We start from the raw sequence: 21642 nt of genomic DNA, 5'->3' as shown, positions 1-21642 counted from the left end.
CCACAGCTTCTCTGGGCACCCTGGGCCAGCGCCTCAGCACCCTCACAGGGAAGAGCTTCTGCCTAAGAGCTCATCTCAGTCTCCCCTCGGGCAGGTTAAAGCCATTCCCCTTGGCCTATTGAAGGTCAAGGCTTGGTATTTTTGGGGATGGGCAAGCAAAGACTGGCTTAAATCACCGCCAGCGCGTCCTGAAGAGACCTGGGTAGACCTGGCCACCATGCGTCAGCAAACAGCATCCATCCCACCTCTGTGTTTCTTCCAACACCACCTCCCCGGCGAGGAACGCTGCCATCCCCACACTCCAACTTTATCAGAGCATCTTCCAAGGGCTTGGGGAAGATCGGTCCAACCCTGATGGGCGAGACACGGAGGCAAAGCTGCCTCTGAGGTCCCACATGAAAGCACTCGCAGAGCTGGGAGTTCCTGTTCTTGTCCTGCATGGCCATGAGATCAGCCAGCCACAGTTTCAGTGAGGAGGGAGAACGTGTTGCCAGCAGGAGCTGTGGTGCGGGTGGGTCTCTGTTGGGTCAGCAATGCTCTAAGAGCCAGTGTTTCAGAGGATATAGATATTAAGTAATGAGCTGCCTCATTTACAGCTTTGAAGCCATCAAAGCGTGACACAAAGCACCAGTGCGGAGGTCTCAGTGTGTTGCGCAGGTGCAGGTGGACCATAGAAAGCAATAACTCGTTCTTCAAAGAATCCCAGCCTGGTTTGGGTTGGAAGGGACCTTGAAGCTCCTCCAGCTCCAACCCCTGCCACAGGCAGGGACCCCTTCCACTGGAGCAGCTTGCTCCAAGCCCCTGTGTCCAACCTGGCCTTGAACACTGCCAGGGATGGGGCATTCACGACTTCATCTCCTTAACAAGAGCAACCACCTTTTCTATGAGCTCCAGAGACCAGTGGGACAACCCATGGTCACTGCATGGATCATGGAGATGCTACCCAGGGAGATCATTTCAGACCACACCACTCTAGAACCAGGAGACAAGGGATTGTTTCTCCACTGGACCCTTCTGCAGTGAACATCTACCAAGGAGAAACACCTTCTACAGATGGTTTTACCTCTTTCTACCCTATTTATAGAGTAGAAAACCCACTCTTCAAGGCTTGGTGCAGAGACTCATCAGCAATCTAGCTAGAGGAGCTCTCCACAACAGCAGACCTCTTCTCCTTCAGGTTTCTGCTCTTCCACACCCCTTGGAGGCAATCAGGGTGCCTCAACTCCCACTCGGATGCCACCAGCCCCCCACCAAGCTCCATCCCACGCATCCAACCTTGCCTTTACCTTTCCGTTTCCTCTTTCACTACAGCGTACTGGGTTGTCTGACGGCTCGACCGCTGCTCCTGCACCTTCTCGCTGCCCTCCAGCTCCTGCTCCAAGGAGGAGCTGGTGCTTCCTTCCCTGCTGACATTGCTGCTCCTGCCGGGGCTGTTCTCCGTGGAAGCGCGGGGCGACTCCGTGTTCTGCTTCAGGGTCTGCAGCTTGGCCAAGGGGATGATGTCGCAGTTCTGGGGCCGGTGCCACACGGTCCTCTGCGTGGTGGCGTTGTAGTAGTAGAACCGGGAGGTGTTGGGGTCGAAGAGCTCCCACCATTGGTTTTCATTGGTGCGCTTGATGCGCACCCCGGCGGGGGGGTCCCACACGCACTCCCCCGTGATGAGGTTGGCGTACATGCGCTCCCGCGTGCGAGGCTCGATGATTTCCACCCATTCCAGCCTGAGGGAGAAGAGGAACACAGAAAAGGGACCTCAGCCACATGGCCTTGAAGGTCATTCCCAACCCTGCCCATTGGATCATGGAATGGTTTGGGATGAAGGGACCTTAAAGCTCCTCCAGCTCCAACCCATGCCATGGGAAGGGACCCCTTCCACTGGAGCAGGGTGCTCCAAGCCCCTGTGTCCAACCTGGCCTTGAACACTGCCAGGGATGGGGCAGCCACAGCTTCTCCCTTCAACCCCTTTCAGTGTCCCAGCACCCTCATGAGGAAGAACTTCATCCCAAGATCCCATCAACTCTTCCCTCTTCCAGCTGGATCCGTTCCTCCTCCTCCCATCCCTGCCTCCCTTGTCCCAAGCCCCTCTCCAGGTTTCCTGCAGCCCCTTTAGGCACTGGAGCTGCTCTAAGGTCTCCCCTTCAGGAGCCTTCTCTTCTCCAGGCTGCCCCAGCCCAGCTCTCTCAGCCTGGCTCCAGAGCAGAGCTGCTCCAGCCCTCGCAGCAGCTCCGTGGCCTCCTCTGGACTCGCTCCATTGTTTGACCATCCTTAAGGTAAAGAAATGCTTCCCAATGCCCAGCCTAAAGCTCCCCTGGTGCAGGTTTGAACCATTCCTGCGTGTCCTATCACGGGATGCTGGGAGAAGGAGCTCAGCTCCACACTGAGCAGTTCCCTCTGTGCACCTTCATTAAATTAGGAGTGGATCTCACATTGGTCTCTACATGGAGTATGGAGCTCATCACTACAATAAGGAGCAGAAAACATGGTTTAACCTCCCTTCCATCACCCCATCCCCTGCTGAGCTAAGGACCAGGCCCCATCAACCCAACGCACTGACCCAGCAGCACAATGGGGTTACGGGAATCACAAAGCAGTAAATGGCGCTTAGAAATGCAAAAGAGGATTTGAGGATTGAAAGGCCTCGCAATGCCAAAGAAGAGATCCTTTAACCCATTTTTCAGATTACCCCCAACACCTTTTGCTAATGCAGGGGATGCCCCAGGCTTTCAGGCAGCCACATCTGACTCAAATCCTTCATTTTCCTGTCGATTTATGGAGAAAAATACAAGGGATGCTCATATTAGAGAAGATTTTTCACTTGGAATCCGTCCTAGCCTGCATTTACAAGGCTGTTCAGAGAGGTAGAGAAATAGAGAAGGCAAAATGAGCCCCCAGCATGCTAAGTGGAGCTTCGCAAGCGAGGCGGCATTTAAATGTGACACATCCAGTGAGTCAGACAAGTGATGGATCCCGGCTCACAGCCTTTCCCTGGGAGCCAATCCCCCGTGGGCCTTTCAGGAATGCCCAATTCACCCAAGCATGCCAGGATGAGAAGTCCTCAGGGGGCAATTACGTGACCCCTGCAGCCCGGCCGCAAGCCCTGGGGATGGTTCAGAGCATCTTCAACAGGATGGAAAAACAGGAGCTTTCCATGCGCCAGAGCTTTGGAACCACACTGAAATGGTGGAACCCTAACGCTGGGCTGGTCCCCAGCATCGTGAGCAGCAGCTCAGGGAGGGGATCCTGCCCCTCTGCTGTGTGAAGGGGAGACCTGAGAGCAGCTCCAGTGCCTGAAGGGGCTGCAGGGAACCTGGAGAGGGGCTTGGGACAAGGGCCTGTAGGGACAGGCCAAGGGGAATGGCTTGAACCTGCCCGAGGGGAGACTGAGATGAGCTCTTAGGCAGAAGCTGCGTGGAGACCTCAGAGCAGCTTCCGGTGTCTGAAGGGGGCTACAAGGATGCTGGGGATGGACTCTTCATCAGGGACTGCAGTGACAGGACAAGGGGTGATGGGTTCAAACTGAAACAGGGGAAGTTTAGATTGGATCTAAGGAAGAAATTCTTTCCTGAGAGGGTGGTGAGGCACTGGAATGGGTTGCCCAGGGAGGTTGTGAATGCTCCATCCCTGGCAGTGTTCAAGGCCAGGTTGGATGAGGCCTTGGGTGCCCTGGTTTAGTGTGGGGTGTCCCTGCCCATGGCAGGGGGGTTGGAACTGGATGATCTCAAGCTCCTTTCCAACCCAAACCATTCTGTGATTCTATGAGATGGGGAGAAGAACCCTGGCTGCCTCCTGCAGAGCTGCTTCAGCTTCCTCAGGCATCCGTGCCCATCCGTGCCATGTCTGACATGGACACCAGGATGGGCTGTGCTGGGGATCTGCCAGCTTGGCAGACCCGGAGCTTGTGCTTCCTCTTTTGGGTTCCTGGTGAGCCCTGTCCCCTTGTTGCTTGAGACCCTCATGATCCAAACCAAGAGGAGACCTGAGAGCAGCTCCAGTGCCTAAAGGGGCTGCAGGGAACCTGGAGAGGGGCTTGGGACAAGGGCCTGTAGGGACAGGACAAGGGGAATGGCTTTAACCTGCCAGAGGGGAGACTGAGCTGAGCTCTTAGGCAGAAGCTCTTCCCTGTGAGGGTGCTGAGGCGCTGGCACAGGGTGCCCAGAGAAGCTGTGGCTGCCCCATCCCTGCAGTGCTCAAGGCCAGGTTGGACACAGGGGCTTGGAGCACCCTGCTCCAGTGGAAGGGGTCCCTGGATGGGACACTGGAACCGGATGATCTTAAGGTCCCCTCCAACCCAAACCATTCCATGGTTCTATGCTTCTATTCCTGGCATAGAGGCCAGCTCCAGCTCCGCACAGAATCCCAGAATCCCGAGGGTTGGAAGGGACCTCAAAAGCTCATCTAGTCCAACCCCCCTGCAAGAGCACGGTAACCTCGAGTACATCCCACAGGAACTTGGCCAGCCGGGCCTTGAATATCTCCAACGTAGGAGACTCCACAACCCCCCTGAGCAACCTGTTCCAGTGCTCTGTCACTCTCACAGTAAAGACGTTTTTCCTGATGGTCACATGGCACCTCTTATGCTCCCGTTTACACCCATTACCCCTTGTCCTGTCACTGGACATCACTGAGAAAAGCCCAGCTCCATCATCCTGACACTCACCCTTTACATATCTGTCAACATTGATGAGGTCACCCCTCAGTCTCCTCTTCTCCAAGCTAAAGAGACCCAGCTCCCTCAGCCTTTCCTCATAAGGGAGATGCTCCACTCCCTTCATCATCTTTGTGGCTCTGCGCTGGACTCTTTCAAGCAATTCCCTGTCCTTCTTGAACTGAGGGGCCCAGAACTGGACACAAGATTCCAGATGCGGCCTCACCAAGGCAGAGGAGAGGGGGAGGAGAACCTCTCTTGACCTACTGACCACAGCCTTTCTAATGCACCCTAGGATGCCATTGGCCTTCTTGGCCACAAGGGCACATTGCTGGCTCATGGTCATCCTCCCATCCACCAGGACCCCCAGGTCCCTTTCCCCTTCACTACTTTGCAGCAGGTCAACCCCCAACCTGTACTGGTCCATGGGGTTGTTCCTCCCCAGATGCAGGACTCTGCACTTGCCCTTGTTGAATTTCATCAAGTTTCTCCCTGCCCAACTCTCCAGCCTGTCCAGGTCTCGCTGAATGGCAACACAGCCTTCTGGTGTGTCAGCCACTCCTCCCAGCTTAGTGTCATCAGAGAACTTGCTGAGGGTACATTCAGTTCCCTCATCCAGGTCATTGATGAAAATATTAAACAGCACTGGCCACAGCACGGTTCAAACCCTGCAGGTTTCCATCCAAGGCTTTCACTGGGGTCTGAGCGTGATGAAAGCAACCCAGTGCTTCCCATTGACATGGTTCTGGCCTTAGATTAACGTCAGTGCTCAGCTCCAGGTTTAATGCTTCTCTTTGGCCACCCGGGTTTGAAAGAGCCTCCATGGGGTCAAGGGCAGATGCTGCTCCAGGGCTCTGGATCTTCCTACTGGAAGATATTGGGCTGTCCGCATGTGGGAGGAAGAAAAAGTCCCCAACCAGGGCTCCTCCAGGGTGAAGGGAGAGCTCAAACTGCAGAGGTATCACAGGGAAGCAAAACCAGAGAGGCGTGGGATGGGATGGGATGGATAGGATAGGATAGGGTAAGATGAGATGGAATGGATAGGACAGGACGGATAGGACAGGATAGGATAGGACGGATAGGATAGGGTAGGATAGGATAGGACAGGAAAGGATAGGAAAGGATAGGACAGGAGAGGAGAGGATAGGATAGGACAGGACAGGACAGGATAGGATAGGATAGGATAGGATAGGATAGGATAGGATGGGGTAGGACAGGACAGGACAGGATAGGAGAGGAGAGGATAAGATAGGGATAGCATAGGATAGGATAGGATGGATAGGATAGGAAAGGACAGGATAGGACAGGATGGATAGAACAGGATAGGATAGGAAGGACAGGATAGGGTAGGATAGGAAAGAATAGGACAGGATCGGAAAGGATAGGATAGGAAAGCATAGGACAGGACAGGACAGGATAGGATGGGGTAGGACAGGACAGGAAAGGACAGGAGAGGATAAGATAGAGATAGCACAGGATAGGACAGGATGGATAGGATAGGGATAGGATGGATAGGATAGGGACAGAACAGGATAGGACAGGGACAGGATAGGACAGGATGGATAGGATAGGATAGGATAGGAAAGGGTAGGGTAGGGTAGGGTAGGACAGGATAGGATAGGAAAGGGTAGGGTAGGGTAGGGTAGGACAGGATAGGATAGGAAAGGGTAGGGTAGGGTAGGGTAGGACAGGATAGGATAGGAAAGGGTAGGGTAGGGTAGGGTAGGACAGGATAGGATAGGAAAGGGTAGGGTAGGGTAGGGTAGGACAGGATAGGCTAGGATAAAAATAGCCCCATGGAGCTTAAAGAAGAGCAAAGTCTGTTTGGACCCCACAAGAACTGGACCATTCTGGCCTGGAAACCAGCCAAGGTAAAGGCCTGCAGCACCTCAAAGGAAAACACGGGACCTTTTGTCCTAAATGCCTTCATTTCCTCTTGGTTTTCACTGTGAGTTATCAGCTTAATAACACCGGGCAGCCTCTGGGTACAGGCTCTCTCCCTGCACCACCGTTTCCCTGCTGTTGGAGAAGGAATTTAGTGCTCACACTTCTCCTTCTCCCCTGCTCTTCTAATTACCTGGGGTAATTCATCACCACAAGCAGCTCAACACATTGCACCCTCCCTACGCAGAGCATCACGAGCCAAGGGCCACCTTCCTCAGCCCTGCGCTGGGCACCGGACATGGAGAACAGCAACAATCTTCCATCAGATACCCAAACCCGAGGTTCACCCGCCTGAAAGTCAAACCCCAAATCCTGCGGGACAAACCCTAATTCGTGAGGTTTTGCCCCAAAATGGGGCCCACCCACAGAATTCCCCAGCTATCAGTGGGGATAAGAGGTGGAAGTGCAATGCAGTGATGGAACAGGTTCAGCGCAACTCATCTGGGTACCAGATGAAGCCTTGGCTGTGAATTTACCATCATTATTCACTGCATCGAGCCAAAGGAGCTCCTTGATGGGTGGTAGAGAAGCCGACTGCAAGCTCTGGTGGCCAAAGAGACTCAGCCCTATCTCACCATAGCACTGAGCACTGCACTGATCTATTGACATATCCCAGTGAGGATGGTCCAAGGCAGTGAACACCTTAGTGCTGTTGGGTTAAAGGGATTTGTAACTGCTGCAGGGCAGTGGAAGGTGACCAGAGAGCCTCAGAAACATGGTGCTGCCTAGAAAACCTCTACCCCATCGTAAAAGACAGGCTCCAAAAAGCCTGGAGATGCACCAAACCCCCATCTTTTGCTTGTACTGTCCAGAAGAGAGCCCAATTGATGCTTGGATTGGATTGATGAACATGGAAAGAGAGTTGAAATGAACCCTGGGCTTAGTTTAACTTGGTAGATTGATTCACAGCATCATAGAATCAAGCAGGGTGGAAAAGAGCTTTATGATCATCCAGTCTGACTGTTCCCAGCCCTGCCAAGGCCACCACTAACCCATGGCACTGAGGCCACCAGTTGGATGCTGGAGCTTCCTGGTGAAGGGAAGTTCAGTGTTGGACATGGAGCAGCAAAGCAATAACAACCTTCTGTCCCTCTGCTCCCTGGGCATTGGGAGCTTCCCATGATCATGGAACCAACCAGGCTGGAAAAGCCCTTCCAGCTCATCCAGTCCAACCATTCCCAGCCCTGCCAAGGCCACCCCTACCCCATGGCACTGAGGCTTCGTCTCCACGGGGTGTGAACCCTTGCAGGGACGGTGACTGCAGCCCTGCCCTGGGCAGCCTGTTCCAATGCCTGAGCACCCTCTGGGGCAGGAATTGTTCCTCAGCTCCATCTAAACCTGCCCTGGTGCAGCTTGAGGCCGGTTCCTCTTGTCCCATCCCTTGTTCCTTGGGAGCAGAGCCCAGCCCCCTCCTGGCTCCATCCTCCTCTCAGGCAGTTGTAGGGAGCCATCAGGTCCCCCCTGAGCCTTCTCTTCTCCATGAGAACCCCCAGGTCCCTCAGCCCCCTTCGTGCTCCAGGCCCTGCTCCAGCTCTGGGGCAGGAGGAGGAACCTCTGCTGAGAGCCTCCCCTCGTGCCCCTGCCCCAGTGGTGCCGCTGCCCAGGAGCTCTGTGGCGCTCCCTTCACGTCCAACCTGCCCCTGGCCCCGCAGGGGACGTGGGGCCCTTCCCCATCCAGCCCCGCGCCCGCGGCTCCTTCCCGCTGCAGCCGGGTTTTCCCTGCCTCTGCTCCTGCCCAGGGAAGGGACGAGCAGGGCTCAGCCCCACGTCCAACCGCTGCCCCCCGACGGGAGCGCTCCTGCTCTGCTCAGGGGCGCTCGGAGCTCGGTCTCTGCTCAGCGCCTCCCCTGTGCTGGCACCGCTGCAGCCCCACGTCAGGATGGAGCAGAGCCCTCGGCTTCCTCCCGCTGCCCTGAACGAGCTGGTGCTGAGCAGGGGCTGAGCGCTGCGGCTCCCACGGGACGGGTTTGCTCCGGAGCCCCACACGCTGCCAGGGCTGGAGCAGGGATGCAGGGATGGAGCAGGGCAGGAGCTGCTGCAGCATCAGCGGGAGGAGACCTCAGAGCAGCTCCAGTGCCTCAAGGGGCTGCAGGGGACATGGAGAGGGGATGCAGGGACAGGACAAGGGTCCTGTCAGGGCAAAGGTGTCCCTGCCCGTGGCAGGGGTTGGAGCTGGATGGGCTTTAGGGTCCTTTCCAGCACAAACCAGGCTGGGATTCTGTGATTCCTGCTGTAAATCCTGGCGCTCTCCCAAAGGCAAGAAGTGCTTTGGGGTCACCTGGACCTGGTGTCCGGGAGACTGGAGATGACAACTCCAGTGGAAGGGCCTGAACTTGTCAGACAAGGCAGTACTGAAACCCTTCAGGGCACGTCTTGGGCCCAGCGTGGCTCATTTCTAACTCTAAATAGAAGTTGAACCCGCGCTGGCTTCCAGTCTAATCAATGCTCAATGTCACACGGAGCGGAACAAGCCCTGACGCTTGCAGAAAAGCTCCCTTTGTGCTTGCCCCTGGAGCTCATCCTCTGGTCTAGGAGGAGATGTGAGCGGTAGGAAGGAGAATGGGAGGGGAAAGTCTGTGTTGTACCACTCTTAGAATCATGGAATCACAGAATGGTTAAGGTTGGAAAGGAGCTTGAGATCATCCAGTTCCAACCCCCCTGCCATGGGCAGGGACACCCCACACTAAACCATGGCACCCGAGGCCTCATCCAACCTGGCCTTGAACACCGCCAGGGATGGAGCATTCACAGCCTCCCTGGGCAACCCATTCCAGTGCCTCACCACCCTCTCAGTAAAGAATTTCTTCCTTAGATCCAATCTAAACTTCCCCTGTTTCAGTCTGAACCCGTTACCCCTTGTCCTGTCACTGCAGTCCCTGATGAAGAGTCCCTCTCCAGCATCCTTGTAGCCCCCTTCAGACACTGGAAGCTGCTCTGAGGTCTCCACGCAGCTTCTCTTCTCCAGGCTGAACAGCCCCAACTTTCTCAGCCTGGCTCCATACAGGAGGTGCTCCAGCCCCTGAGCATCCTCGTGGCCTCCTCTGGACTTGTTCCAACAGCTCCATGTCCTGTTTATGTTGAGGACACCAGAACTGCACACAATGCTCCAAGTGAGGTCTCCCGAGAGCAGAGCAGAGGGGCAGGATCACCTCCTTCAACCTTCTTCTTCATCCTTCCAAACAGGTACCGCTCTGTTGGGGGCCCTAGAGATGACCACAGTCATCCCAATGGCATCAAGAAGGCTGCTTGCAACCCAAACCACCCCATGATTCTATGATCTCTTTCTTTCCAGCACCAGCCTGCTACTCCCTGCTTTAAAACAGACTGAGGGTCCTTTTTCCTGCTGCATGGGGGGTGCTTAAAGGCATCTCAAACACCTTTCGCTCAGTGCTGCATCGTCCCCTTTGCTGGTGGAAGCGGTGCTGCATGGAAAACCATGGCACAGTGCAGTCATGCGGAGGGAATGCGGCAGCTGAACAGTGAGGTGCAGGATGCTGCGGATCACTTGCTCCTCTGCAGACCCCCAGTGCCCCGCGTTTGAGAGATGCTCTTTTGGATGCCCCAGCCCTGGAAGAGGATCTCACACACGCTGGGGCATCACAACACGACAGAACCGATGGCGCCTGCACTGAGCTCCCCCATAGGCCTCTGCTGCCTCTTATCTGCAGGAGACACGAAGGTGAGATTTGCAGCTCAGGAGTAATTTACAACCTAAATGACAGCCCTAAGGGATTCCTGGCCCTGGTTAAACTGGGACAACACGTATGGAGATGCACGGCTGCTGCAGGGGGTTCACTTGAAATGCTTCCTGAGAAAGCTCCTATTGCTCCCAGCTACCCAGGGTCTTCTTCAGCTCTTCTGGGAGCCAGCCCATGGAGGAATGTTTTTGCATAGGGCCAAATGTCCCAGCTTGAGCCCGGGAATTTGAGCATCTCCCATAGGAACACAGGCTGGGAGAATGGAGAAGAGAAGGCTCCTTAAGGGGAGACCTCAGAGCAGCTTCCAGTGTCTGAAGGGGGCTACAAGGATGCTGGAGAGGGGCCCTTCATCAGGGACTGCAGTGATAGGACAAGGGGTGATGGGTTCAAACTGAAACAGGGGAAGTGCAGGTTAGATACAAGGCAGAAGCTCTTCCCTGTGAGGGTGCTGAGGCGCTGGCCCAGGGTGCCCAGAGAAGCTGTGGCTGCCCCATCCCTGGCAGTGTTCAAGGCCAGGTTGGACACAGGGGCTTGGAGCACCCTGCTCCAGTGGAAGGGGTCCCCATGGCAGGGGTTGGAGCTGGAGGAGCTTTGAGGTCCCTTCCAACCCAAACCCATGATTCTATAACTACAGCTCTTGCCAGCTCCTTTCTTATCTGGATAACCCAGAATGCTGCTTTTAGATAGGAATATTACAATCACCATGGGAACTGCAGAGACCTTGCATATTCCTTTGCTGCTTTGCAAAGCTCCCTCCAACAACAAAGGGTGAACACCAATGAAATGAAGACTTCTCTAATCACAGGAAAACTGTGACAAAGCCCTTGGACAACACAGGCACAAAGGTAAGGGCCACCTCTTGTTCAAGGCTTGCTGCATGCATGGGGGCCACCTGGGCCATGCAGGGCAAGGGAAGGTGTGTTTCCCTTTGAGATGCACATCAAAGAGATGATGGAGGGAGAGCATCATTTCCATGTGCCTCCTTCTCCCCACCATGAGCTGACCCCACCAGGGACTCAATGCTGACACCCAACGGGGACACCCAATGCTCTCCAGCGCTGGACCAAGCACCATGGAAGGGCTCCCACAGCAGAAATCCCATCCTTGCTCCAATACCCAACTCCAACTTGGGGCCAAGATCCAGGATTTAGGATGAGATTCCCCATTGAGGCCTCAGCTTTACCAGCAAGGACCAGTCTTCAGGAAGGCAGGAGGCTGCCCCACAGGTATTCCTGCTCACAGACGTTCCCATGGAGGCTTCCCAGCCTTTTTGCCCCCAAGTGTAGATAAACCAGCACAAGCCAACATCACATTGCAACCCTCTGCTTGATCCAACCCCATCACTTGCTCCCACAGGACCTGTTGGATGGAGCCTCCTGAACTCCAGCCTCTCTCAGCCACCACACTGCATAGGCAGAACACAAGACCCAGTAGGAAGACGAGAGTGGGCAGTTTCCATTCCCAGCTTTGCCTCTGTTCCCATAGAAACTACATTAAAATGGAGATGGGGAAAGGAAATTAAAGCTTCAATAAAAGGAATCAGTGAGGAAATGGAATGCAAGCGGGTGTGGGGAAGAGATGATGGATAAACACGGAGGGAAAATGGGATCCAACATCAAGGCCATAGGAGGGAAACCAAATCCACGCATGAGGACAAACCCACATCAAAAATCAGCCTGGAGAAGAGAAGGCTCCTGAAGGGGAGACCTGAGAGCAGCTCCAGGGCCTAAAGGGGCTGCAGGGAACCTGGAGAGGGGCTTGGGACAAGGGAGGCAGGGACAGGCCAAGGGGAATGGCTTTAAGCTGGCAGCTCTTGGGAAGTTCTCACCTCAATCACAATGGTTTGGGTTGGAAGGGACCTTAAAGCTGATCCAGCTCCAACCCCTGCTCTGGGCAGGGACCCCTTCCACTGGAGCAGCTTGCTCCAAGCCCCTGTGTCCAACCTGGCCTTGAGCACTGCCAGGGATGGGGCAGCCACAGCTTCTCCCTTCAACCCCTGCCAGTGTCCCAGCACCCTCATGGGGAACAAGTCCCAGAGCAGCATGAAACACAAGCAAAGCCTGCTTGAGGTCTGCAGAGACACGGCTCAAAATCCAGTTTCCTTACACTTGAAAGCAACGCAGGGCAGAGGACTTAGGAAAGGATCACTCCTGTACTTCAGGATGTGTTTTATTGGTTGCTCGGGAGTTATCTGCAGCAGGATTAAAAGACAACCAAAGGAAATTACTTCTCATAGAACCTAATTAAGCTCAGGAATGTCTTCAGCAACACAGCCAAACCCCATAAATAGGCTCAAAGGAGAATTAGATGAGTTCAAGGAGGACAAGCTCACTGGTAGCTATTAAATAGGATCGTCAAGATTAGGAAATCCCCAGAAGCAGCGAGGCACGGGGTGGGGAAGGATCACCCCGCTCTGCCCTGGACATCTTCCCTCTTTCCCAGGGAAATCTTGGCTGCAGAGAGTGGAATTGAAGCCGTGTGAAGCTTTTCCACCCCTCCCATCACCCAACGTTCCAAGCGCATCGATGGCTTTGGCAGCCTTACGTCCCTTCTGGCCTGGAGGACGCAGGATAAAGGCACCAGCTCGCGCTCAAAGACCTTCAAGGCTTCAAAGGGTGGCTTCAGAAAGAGGATAGGATGGATCCAATTGCTTTGCCTCTTATCAGAGCAAGTTCAGCCTCTTTCAGGCAAGGAGCGATGCTCCCAATCCAAACTTCACAGCGCGAGCTTTGCGGCATCTCCGTTCACCACCCCAGAAACAAAGAGCCTGCAAAGCTGCTAGAAAGCAGATAATGAACCCAGGCAGAGACGAATGCAGTATCTGCATGAAAGCAGCAAATTCACCGGGTTGACCTCAACCTTCTCAAAGCAGCTCCTCAAGCTCTCCATACACACACCAATGACGTTGTAGCTCATTGGCTTCTTTCAGCCAAGTTGGAGGGGTCAAGGTCTGGAGGGTACCAGGCTCTGAGGAGTTTTGTTTTAAAGGGAAGAGGATGGTTGAGGGTAAAAGGGCACAAATTGTCTCTTTGGTGAGGACCAGAGCTCAGCCCATGTGGTGGGGGAGAGCGGGGTTAAGCGGGAGGAGCCATTTGCTACTGTTGACCATGAAAGAAGGGTGGAAGAAAGACCTGGAGAGTGCCCTGGGATGAGATAGAGAGGGAAGGAGGAGGTGTAATTCCCAGGGAAGGGGCTGGGACATGCCATTTCAAGGACAGGCTGGACATGGGGCGCCCTGCTCCAGTGGAAGGGGTCCCTGCCCGTGGCAGGGGTTGGAACTGGAGGAGCTTTAAGGTCCCTTCCAACCCAACCCATTCCAGGATTCTGTGGTTTTATGCAGGATAGCCATCCGTGCAGCCAGGTATGCAGGCAGCATCCTCTCCAGGATGCTAAGATAGCATCCCCAAAGCAACCATGCATTGCTCAAGAAGAAAGTTCTCATTTACTGAAGGGATTCTGCATTCCCATTCATCACAGACCTCTGTTGAACACCCAGAATGTCCATCAGACCAGCAGAACAACTTCATTATGAAGTATCTCTGCTTTCTTTAAAACAATCTCTAAGACCACACATGTTTCCAGCCAAACCACATCCAACCCAGTGGATCCAAACCACATCTTTCCAGCCCGACCAAGTACCAGGACATCTCATGCTGACCTGTCTTCATAGCATCATGGAATGGTTTGGGTTGGAAGGGACCTCAAAGCTCATCCAGCTCCAACCCCTGCCACGGGCAGGGACCCCTTCCACTGGAGCAGGGTGCTCCAAGCCCCTGTGTCCAACCTGGCCTTGAGCACTGCCAGGGATGGGGCAGCCACAGCTTCTCTGGGCACCCTGTGCCAGCGCCTCAGCACCCTCACAGGGAAGAGCTTCTGCCTAAGAGCTCATCTCAGTCTCCCCTGTTCTGGCAGGTTCAAGCCATTCCCCTTGGCCTGTCCCTACAGGTCCTTGTCTTTACACGGTATGGTGTTGGAGATGCCCCAGCACCAGCGTTTGCAGGGCAGTTTTGGGCAGAATTGGTCCTCCAGGGTGTCCCACCCAATAACCAAGGTGGGACCAAGGCGGGTGCTGGGTGAAGCTGCATCTCCTCCAAGCGACGTAGCAGATGGTTTCCACCTTGAAGATAGCTCTATTTGGAGAGTGCCTTCATCTGCGCTGGCACTCTTAGGAACACGCCATATGTGTCTCCCTAAATCAGGTCTAGACATGAGTACAACTTCAGCGTCGGTGTTGTAGTCACAAACCCAAACTTTCAGGGCTGAAGTTCCTACAAATCAGACTGAAGATCACCCAAGTGCTGGGAAGCGCCCAAAGTGCCTCCAATGATGCTTAATACGAGGATAAAACCGTCCTAATGTTCTTTTCCAATCAAAATCCTCAGAGGAAAGATGAAGGCTGTTATTAATAGTAATCTCTGTGTGATGTTAGGAGTGTGAATGGACTGATTTGAACACGAAGCCATTTGCCAAAAGCCTAAGAACAAGCAACGACCTGGAGGAATCCAAGATAAAATCAGGAGCGATAGGAACTGAAGGAAGAAACTTCACCCCCATCCCCATAAATTCACCTGAAAGGGAATTCTGCCATTCTGAGGAGCCCCATTTCAATTCCAGGATCATGACAACAAGCTCAGCAGGGGCTGTGTATCAAACACCACAAAGGCAAGCTCCCACCTCCCAGATTCTCCTGCCCAAATTCCTGGTGGATGTGGTACTGCCCTAGCACAGACTTGTGCAGGCAGAGCTGACACAGGGATGGGGCCTTACTGCAGCTCAGCTGAGATGGGCCTTCTTGACCAGTTTTGCCACAGCTTACTCCAGGATGATGCTGCAAGAAAGCTGGAGAAGGGCTTGGGACAAGGGAGGCAGGGATGGGATGAGGAGGAATGGCCCCAGTTGGAAGAGGGAAAGGTTAGATGGGATCTTGGGAAGCAGTTCTGCCCCATGACGGTGGTGGGACACTGGAAGGGGTTGAAGGGAGAAGCTGTGGCTGCCCCATCCCTGGCAGTGTTCAAGGCCAGGTTGGACACAGGGGCTTGGAGCAAGCTGCTCTATGGAAGGTGTCCCTGCCCGTGGCAGGGGTTGGAGCTGGATGAGCTTTAAGGTCCCTTCCAACCCAAACCATTCCACGATTCCATCCTAGGATCCCATGGAAACAAAGCCAAGCTGGGGGCAGTGGCAGAGCTCCGGGCAGGCAGCAGCAGGCAGCGAGGAAAGGAGCAGCAGGAATTCCAGCAGGGACGGTGGCAGCTGCTGCATCCCAGCCCTCCTCCCCATGCCTGCAGCCACCCTCCCCTTGAAGCCCGGCTTTATTAACCCTTGCGTTAAGGAACCCTTTGATGCAGCTCCTGGTTCAACCTGACCCAATCCTGAAGGGAAAAGACCCAATTTACTCCTTCGAAAGAGGGGAAAAAAGCCCAAGTGTGGATGGGGACCGCAAGCACTGGTATAGGGAAGCCCCACTGCAGTGGCACTCTTACAACAGGGACATTGCGCAAGCTCTTAAGTAAGCAGGAAATGTATGCCCATGAGCTGCTGGAGGTCCCCAGAGTCATCGGGGTCTGAAAGTGGCTGCAAAAGGACAAAAATTCCACCCAAGCAGTAAAATTCCACGATTTCTCTTCCCAAATTCAAGCGTTATCAGAGCACAGGAGGTGAAAAGGGTTTCACAGCTGTAACGTGGGGAAATTACAGCAGTTTACAGCATAGGATTGCAAATACACTGCCTGTGCCTGCCCCATCCCTGGCAGTGTTCAAGGCCAGGTTGGACACAGGGGCTCGGAGCACCCTGCTCCAGTGGAAGGTGTTGGAGCTGGAGGAGCTTTAAGGTCCCTTCAACCCAACCCATTCCGTGATTCCATGATCCTAAGGTGTGGAAATCACATCCGAAAGCACACCCTGTGCTTCTGAACTCCAACGTGTCCAAGGAACTGGAGGTCTATCAAAGACCAGGCACCTACAGACACCAGATCTGACACATGGAGCTAAATGTGCCTCCTCCCCATGGGGTTGCCAGGGCAGGATTAGACATGGGCACAGCTCTGCTGGGGTCAAATGCCTGCCTTGCAAATACCAAGCAGTGTCTTAAGGGTGTTTTGCTCAGTGCAAGGCAGAGGGACCTTGTCCTCCCTCGTGCCTGAGCCTCAGCAGTGGTGGAGCGGGGCTGGAAGCAGCAGCTGCTCACAAGCAAGCGATCCTCCTTGTTTTGGGGCCAGAAAGCAGCCACGTGTCAAGGTCCTGACACCAGTGCATTCCCCATCGCGCCTGGGATCGGGACAACCCAAGGAACGGAGCGGGAGGAGGAGGAGGGATGGGATTTGGGATGAGTCACGCCAAGGCGGCAGGAAAACAATCCATCCTTGTTCCCAAGACAGTGATTTACCCGTTGCAGTTGCTGCCTGCGTCCAGCCCTAAAGCTCCCTGCGACGACCGGAGCGATGCGAGCCTGTAAGACAAGATGACCTTTCCCAACAGCAGCAGGGATGGCCAGCAAGGGCCTCAATATCAGATAACCCCTCAGTCCTGCTCTGATAGGAAGGGACACGGGGAGGAAGCAGCACTCGCCCCCTTCCCGACAGCGACGCGGGGATATTTATAGGACAAGGAGGTAACACTGCAGCCCGTGAAGTGCTCGGTGCTTGCAAGCACTAAGATGGGCAGCCCGAGAGAGCAAACCTCATTCAGCACAAGGAACTCCATCCTTTGGAGCAAACTGACCACCACGAGGTGGTTGGAGCCTCTGCCCCTCACCACCGCCTTGCCCAAGCCCCTTCTCTATCCTACAACTATTTCACTACCAGAACAAGAGGTAGGAAATAAAAAGCCTTGAGCTGGTCCTCCAAACACCACCATGGACAAAAAGCAGAGGCAAAAAGGGAGGGGAGATGCCTCTTATCCCCCCAGACCTGGCCATATGTTCCTCTGGTATAAACCACTCCAATGTCTTGCCTTGTGCGCGGGCGCAGAATCTAACCCGCACAGTCGGTGTGAAATGAGTCATTGAGGCTGGAGGGTGAGGTAAAAGGGACTGAGAAAAGCAGGTTCCCCCCCTCTCCTCCTTCCTCCAATGTTCTCCCCATCCAGGAGAAACAGGGGCCTGCAGCTTCCCACCGGAGCCCGGAGCATCCGGCTGTGATTTATAGAACCATGGAATGGTTTGGGTTGGAAGGGACCTTAAAGCTCATCCAGCTCCGAGCCCCTGTGTCCAACCTGGCCTTGGGATGGGGCAGCCACAGCTTCTCTGGGCACCCTGTGCCAGCGCCTCAGCACCCTCACAGGGGGTTGGAGCCGGATGAGCTTTAAGGTCCCTTCCAACCCAAAGCATTCCATGGTTCTATAACGCGATGAACGCTGATGCTGGCACATGGGCGCGTTGAGCACCCAGCGTCCCTGCTCCATCTGGAAACCCAGTTTGTTATTGCTGGTGTGATAAAGGCACGGAAGAAAACCAGCTCCGAACAAGATAACTCGCTTGGATGAAAGATGGGACTAAAACGTCCTGGATTCCTACCCCCAGCACATCATAAAGCTCCCGCAGGAGGAAATAACCAAGCAGAGCACTGGGAATGTCTTCTATTCCTTCTACAACCGCCTGGAAAGCAAAGGTCCCCTTTGGCACTGTGCTTCTCAAGCTTCTCCCCTTTTCCATCAGCTCCGTGTGCAACCACTGTGCTTTTATATGGTGGAAACTACCCCAGCAAAGTGCTGAGCAAAGCAGATGAACCATGTTCAGAGGGTGGATGATGTGAGGAAGTCCATTTCTATGAAGCAGTGAAGCCGCATTCTCCTTCCTCTCTCAGGCAAAAAGAACCAAACAGTTTAAGGATAAAGCGAATATATCAAGACTGGCCAAAATAACCTTGAAACTTCAAGTAAGGAGTGACAGAAACAAATGTTTGAGGTTTTATCCCGCTCCATGGACTCAAACTTAGAATCATAGAATGGGTTGGGTTGGAAAGGACCTTAAGATCATCCAGTTCCAACCCCCCTGCCATAGGCAGGGACACCCCACACTAAACCATGGCACCCAAGGCCTCATCCAACCTGGCCTTGAACACCGCCAGGGATGGAGCATTCACAACCTCCCTGGGCAACCCATTCCAGTGCCTCACCACCCTCTCAGGAAAGAATTTCTCCCTTAGATCCAATCTAAACTTCCCCTGTTTCAGTTTGAACCCGTTACCCCTTGTCCTGTCACTGCAGTCCCTGATGAAGAGTCCCTTCCCAGCATCCTTGTAGGCCCCCTTCAGACACTGGAAGCTGCTCTGAGGTCTCCACGCAGCTTCTCTTCTCCAGGCTCAACAGCCCCAACTTTCTCAGCCTGGCTCCATACGGGAGGTGCTCCAGCCCCTGATCATCCTCGTGGCCTCCTCTGGACTTGTTCCAACAGTTTCATGTCCTTTTTATGTTGAGGACACCAGAACTGCACACAATGCTCCAAGTGAGGTCTCACCAGAGCAGAGTAGAGGGGCAGGATCACCTCCTTCGACCTGCTGGTCACGCTCCTCTTGATGCAGCCCAGGATACGGTTGCTTTCTGGGCTGCGAGCGCACACTGCAGCCGGCTCATGTTCATTTTCTCATCGACCAACACCCCCAAGTCCTTCTCTGCAGGGCTGCTCTGAATCTCTTCTCTGCCCAACCTGTAGCTGTGCCTGGGATTGCTGTGACCCAGGTGTAGGACCTTGCACTTGGCATGGTTAAACTTCATCAGGTTGGCATCAGCCCACCTCACAAGCGTGTCGAGGTCCCTCTGGATGGCATCCCTTCCCTCCAGCGTATCAACCGAACCACACAGCTTGGTGTCATCGGCAAACTTGTTGAGGGCACACTCAATCCCCCTGTCCATGTCAGCGACAAAGATGTTGAACAAGACCGGTCCCAACACCGATCCCTGAGGGACACCACTCGTTACTGGTCTCCAGCCGGACATCGAGCCATTGACCACAACTTGGACATTCAACTCCGAGCAATAAATCAGAGCTGTCAACAAACAACATTTCACCTCAAAGAGCAACTTTTCCACCCAAATCGCACCAAACGGAACGCAATGATCCCGCGTTCTGCCAGCCCTTGGAATGAACCTTGGAAAAGGAGAGGTGCCCAAAGAGCACGACCCCATCCCAACGCGGAGAAGCCACCACGGGAGAGTGACTTGGCAGCTGTGGGAGCATCAGCTGCTTCCAAAGGCTCCTTCTGGCACAAGCAGTGGATTCCTGAAGGCTCACACCCCTTGGCAGCAAGCGCAATGGGCATGGGAGAGGCCCCAGGACTTGGCCGGGATGGTCAGTGAGGACGAGGAAGGACATTCCCTGCTGTAAACCTCAGATGCCTCTCTCGCAGTAGCTTCCCAGAGGTCAGCATATACAAGAGAAAGGGAAATCTCTGTGTCCCAAGTGGGGCAAGGAGTTTAAGAGGAGAATGGGCAGAGTTTTCTGTAACTCGGGAGAATAGTGTGTATCGTCCATAAAAACCCCCAAATCATAGAATCACAGAATAGTCAGGGTTGGAAAGGATCTTGAGATCATCCAGTTCCAACCCCCTGCCATGGGCAGGGACACCCCACACTAAACCATGGCACCCAAGGCCTCATCCAACCTGGCCTTGAACACCGCCAAGGATGGAGCATTCACAACCTCCCTGGGCAACCCATTCCAGTGCCTCACCACCCTCTCAGTAAAGAATTTCTTCCTCAGATCCAATCTAAACTTCCCCTGTTTCAGTTTGAACCCGTTACCCCTTGTCCTGTCACTGCAGTCCCTGATGAAGAGTCCATCCCCAGCATCCTTGTAGCCTCCTTCAGATACTTCAGATACAAATAAACCCCCAAAAGAGCAAGAATATCACACACAAGGTCTCAGTCCTTATCGCAGACAGGAGATGGAAAACTTGCAGAACATGAATTAGAACCCAGCGCCGTATTTCCCTGTTTTTATACTATTTTAGGGGGAGCAGACCCCTGGAGGTCACCCAGAGCACCCTCAGTCATCCCCCAAGCAAACTCTAAGGTTATCCTGCACAAGGATCTGACGTCTTAAAGGACGGACACCTCGGAGCATCTCTAAGTGAGCAGCCTCAAGCAAAGACCTTGCCAATGACCAGAGTCCGCCGCGCTGCAGCAGTGCATCACCTCTCACCCTTCCCATGTACCTCAGCTGTGGACCCCACTATCCCAGACTGGTTTGGGTTGGAAGGGACCTTAAAGCTCCTCCAGCTCCAACCCCTGCCATGGGGACCCCTTCCACTGGAGCAGGGTGCTCCAAGCCCCTGTGTCCAACCTGGCCTTGAACACTGCCAGGGATGGGGCAGCCACAGCTTCTCTGGGCACCCTGGGCCAGCGCCTCAGCACCCTCACAGGGAAGAGCTTCTGCCTAAGAGCTCAGCTCAGCCTCCCCTTGGGCAGGTTCAAGCCATTCCCCTTGGCCTGTCCCTACAGGCCCTTGTCCCAAGCCCCTCTCCAGGTTCCCTGCAGCCCCTTTAGGCACTGGAGCTGCTCTCAGGGCTCCCCTGCACGCAGCAGAGGGGCAGGATCCCCTCCCTGAGCTGCTGGTCCTGCTCCTATTGATGCAGCCCTGGATGAAGACCCTGGTGCTGCCTTCATTCTCACCCCATTACATAGGCGAAGATGCCCTTTGGCTCCAGGCAGGAGCAGCCCAGCTCTCATTAACTCCTCACGTTAACGCAATGCCCTCTAAAAAGCCGCATCCGACCCATCTGGTCCTGAGCAAGGAAGAGCTTCTCCCCCACACCAATTATCCCGTGGCTGGGATGACAGTCCTGGAATGATCCGGCTGCAGCACCATCTGTCCTGCTACGCGGGGCTGTCTGGTGCGGGGTGAAGCTTCCCTTCTGCATGGCACCGCTCCCCAGAGCCTGCTCCGATGCTCCTCGAGGAGACCACAAAGATCTCGCTCCTATTCCCTCCCAAGCACCACAGGACCCTTTCCGCGCTGTCCTGGTTAAGAACCAGCAGCACCACACAGACCTCTGCCACCCGAAGGCCTCCATACGCGCTTCTGCTGTCCCAGCCCACCCCAGCAGGGAGGAAAGGAAGGATAAAAGCAGGTCCAAGGAGGTGATCCTGCCCCTCTACTCTGCTCTCGGGAGACCCCACTTGCAGCACTGGGTGCAGTTCTGGTGTCCTCAACATCAGAAGGACATGGAACTGTTGGAACAAGTCCAGAGGAGGCCACGAGGATGAGCAGGGGCTGGAGCAGCTCCCGTATGGAGCCAGGCTGAGAACATTGGGGCTGTTGAGCCTGGAGAAGAGAAGCTGCGTGGAGACCTCAGAGCAGCTTCCAGTGTCTGAAGGAGGCTACAAGGATGCTGGGGAGGGACTCTTCATCAGGGACTGCAGTGA

At 54.5% G+C, this 21642-nt stretch overlaps 1 protein-coding gene across 1 annotated transcript in view; it reads right to left on the bottom strand.

Moving 5' to 3' along the window:
* Window positions 1–21290, bottom strand: part of ARHGAP39 (Rho GTPase activating protein 39) — a gene marked incomplete at its 5' end in the record, with an annotated part of 57343 nt that extends 36053 nt beyond the window's left edge. The window contains 2 exons of the mRNA XM_080609753.1: window positions 1287–1718; window positions 21268–21290. Of these exons, the coding sequence (XP_080465879.1) occupies window positions 1287–1718; window positions 21268–21290 (455 nt within the window). The remainder of the gene's footprint in view (window positions 1–1286; window positions 1719–21267) is intronic.
* Window positions 21291–21642: the final 352 nt, after the last annotated feature.

This window comes from Psittacula echo, assembly GCF_963264785.1.
Source record: "Psittacula echo genome assembly, chromosome: 2".
Taxonomy (NCBI): Eukaryota; Metazoa; Chordata; class Aves; order Psittaciformes; family Psittacidae; genus Psittacula; species Psittacula echo.
Note: the sequence above shows the minus strand (reverse complement) of the source record. Positions and strands in the feature narration are given on the sequence as shown.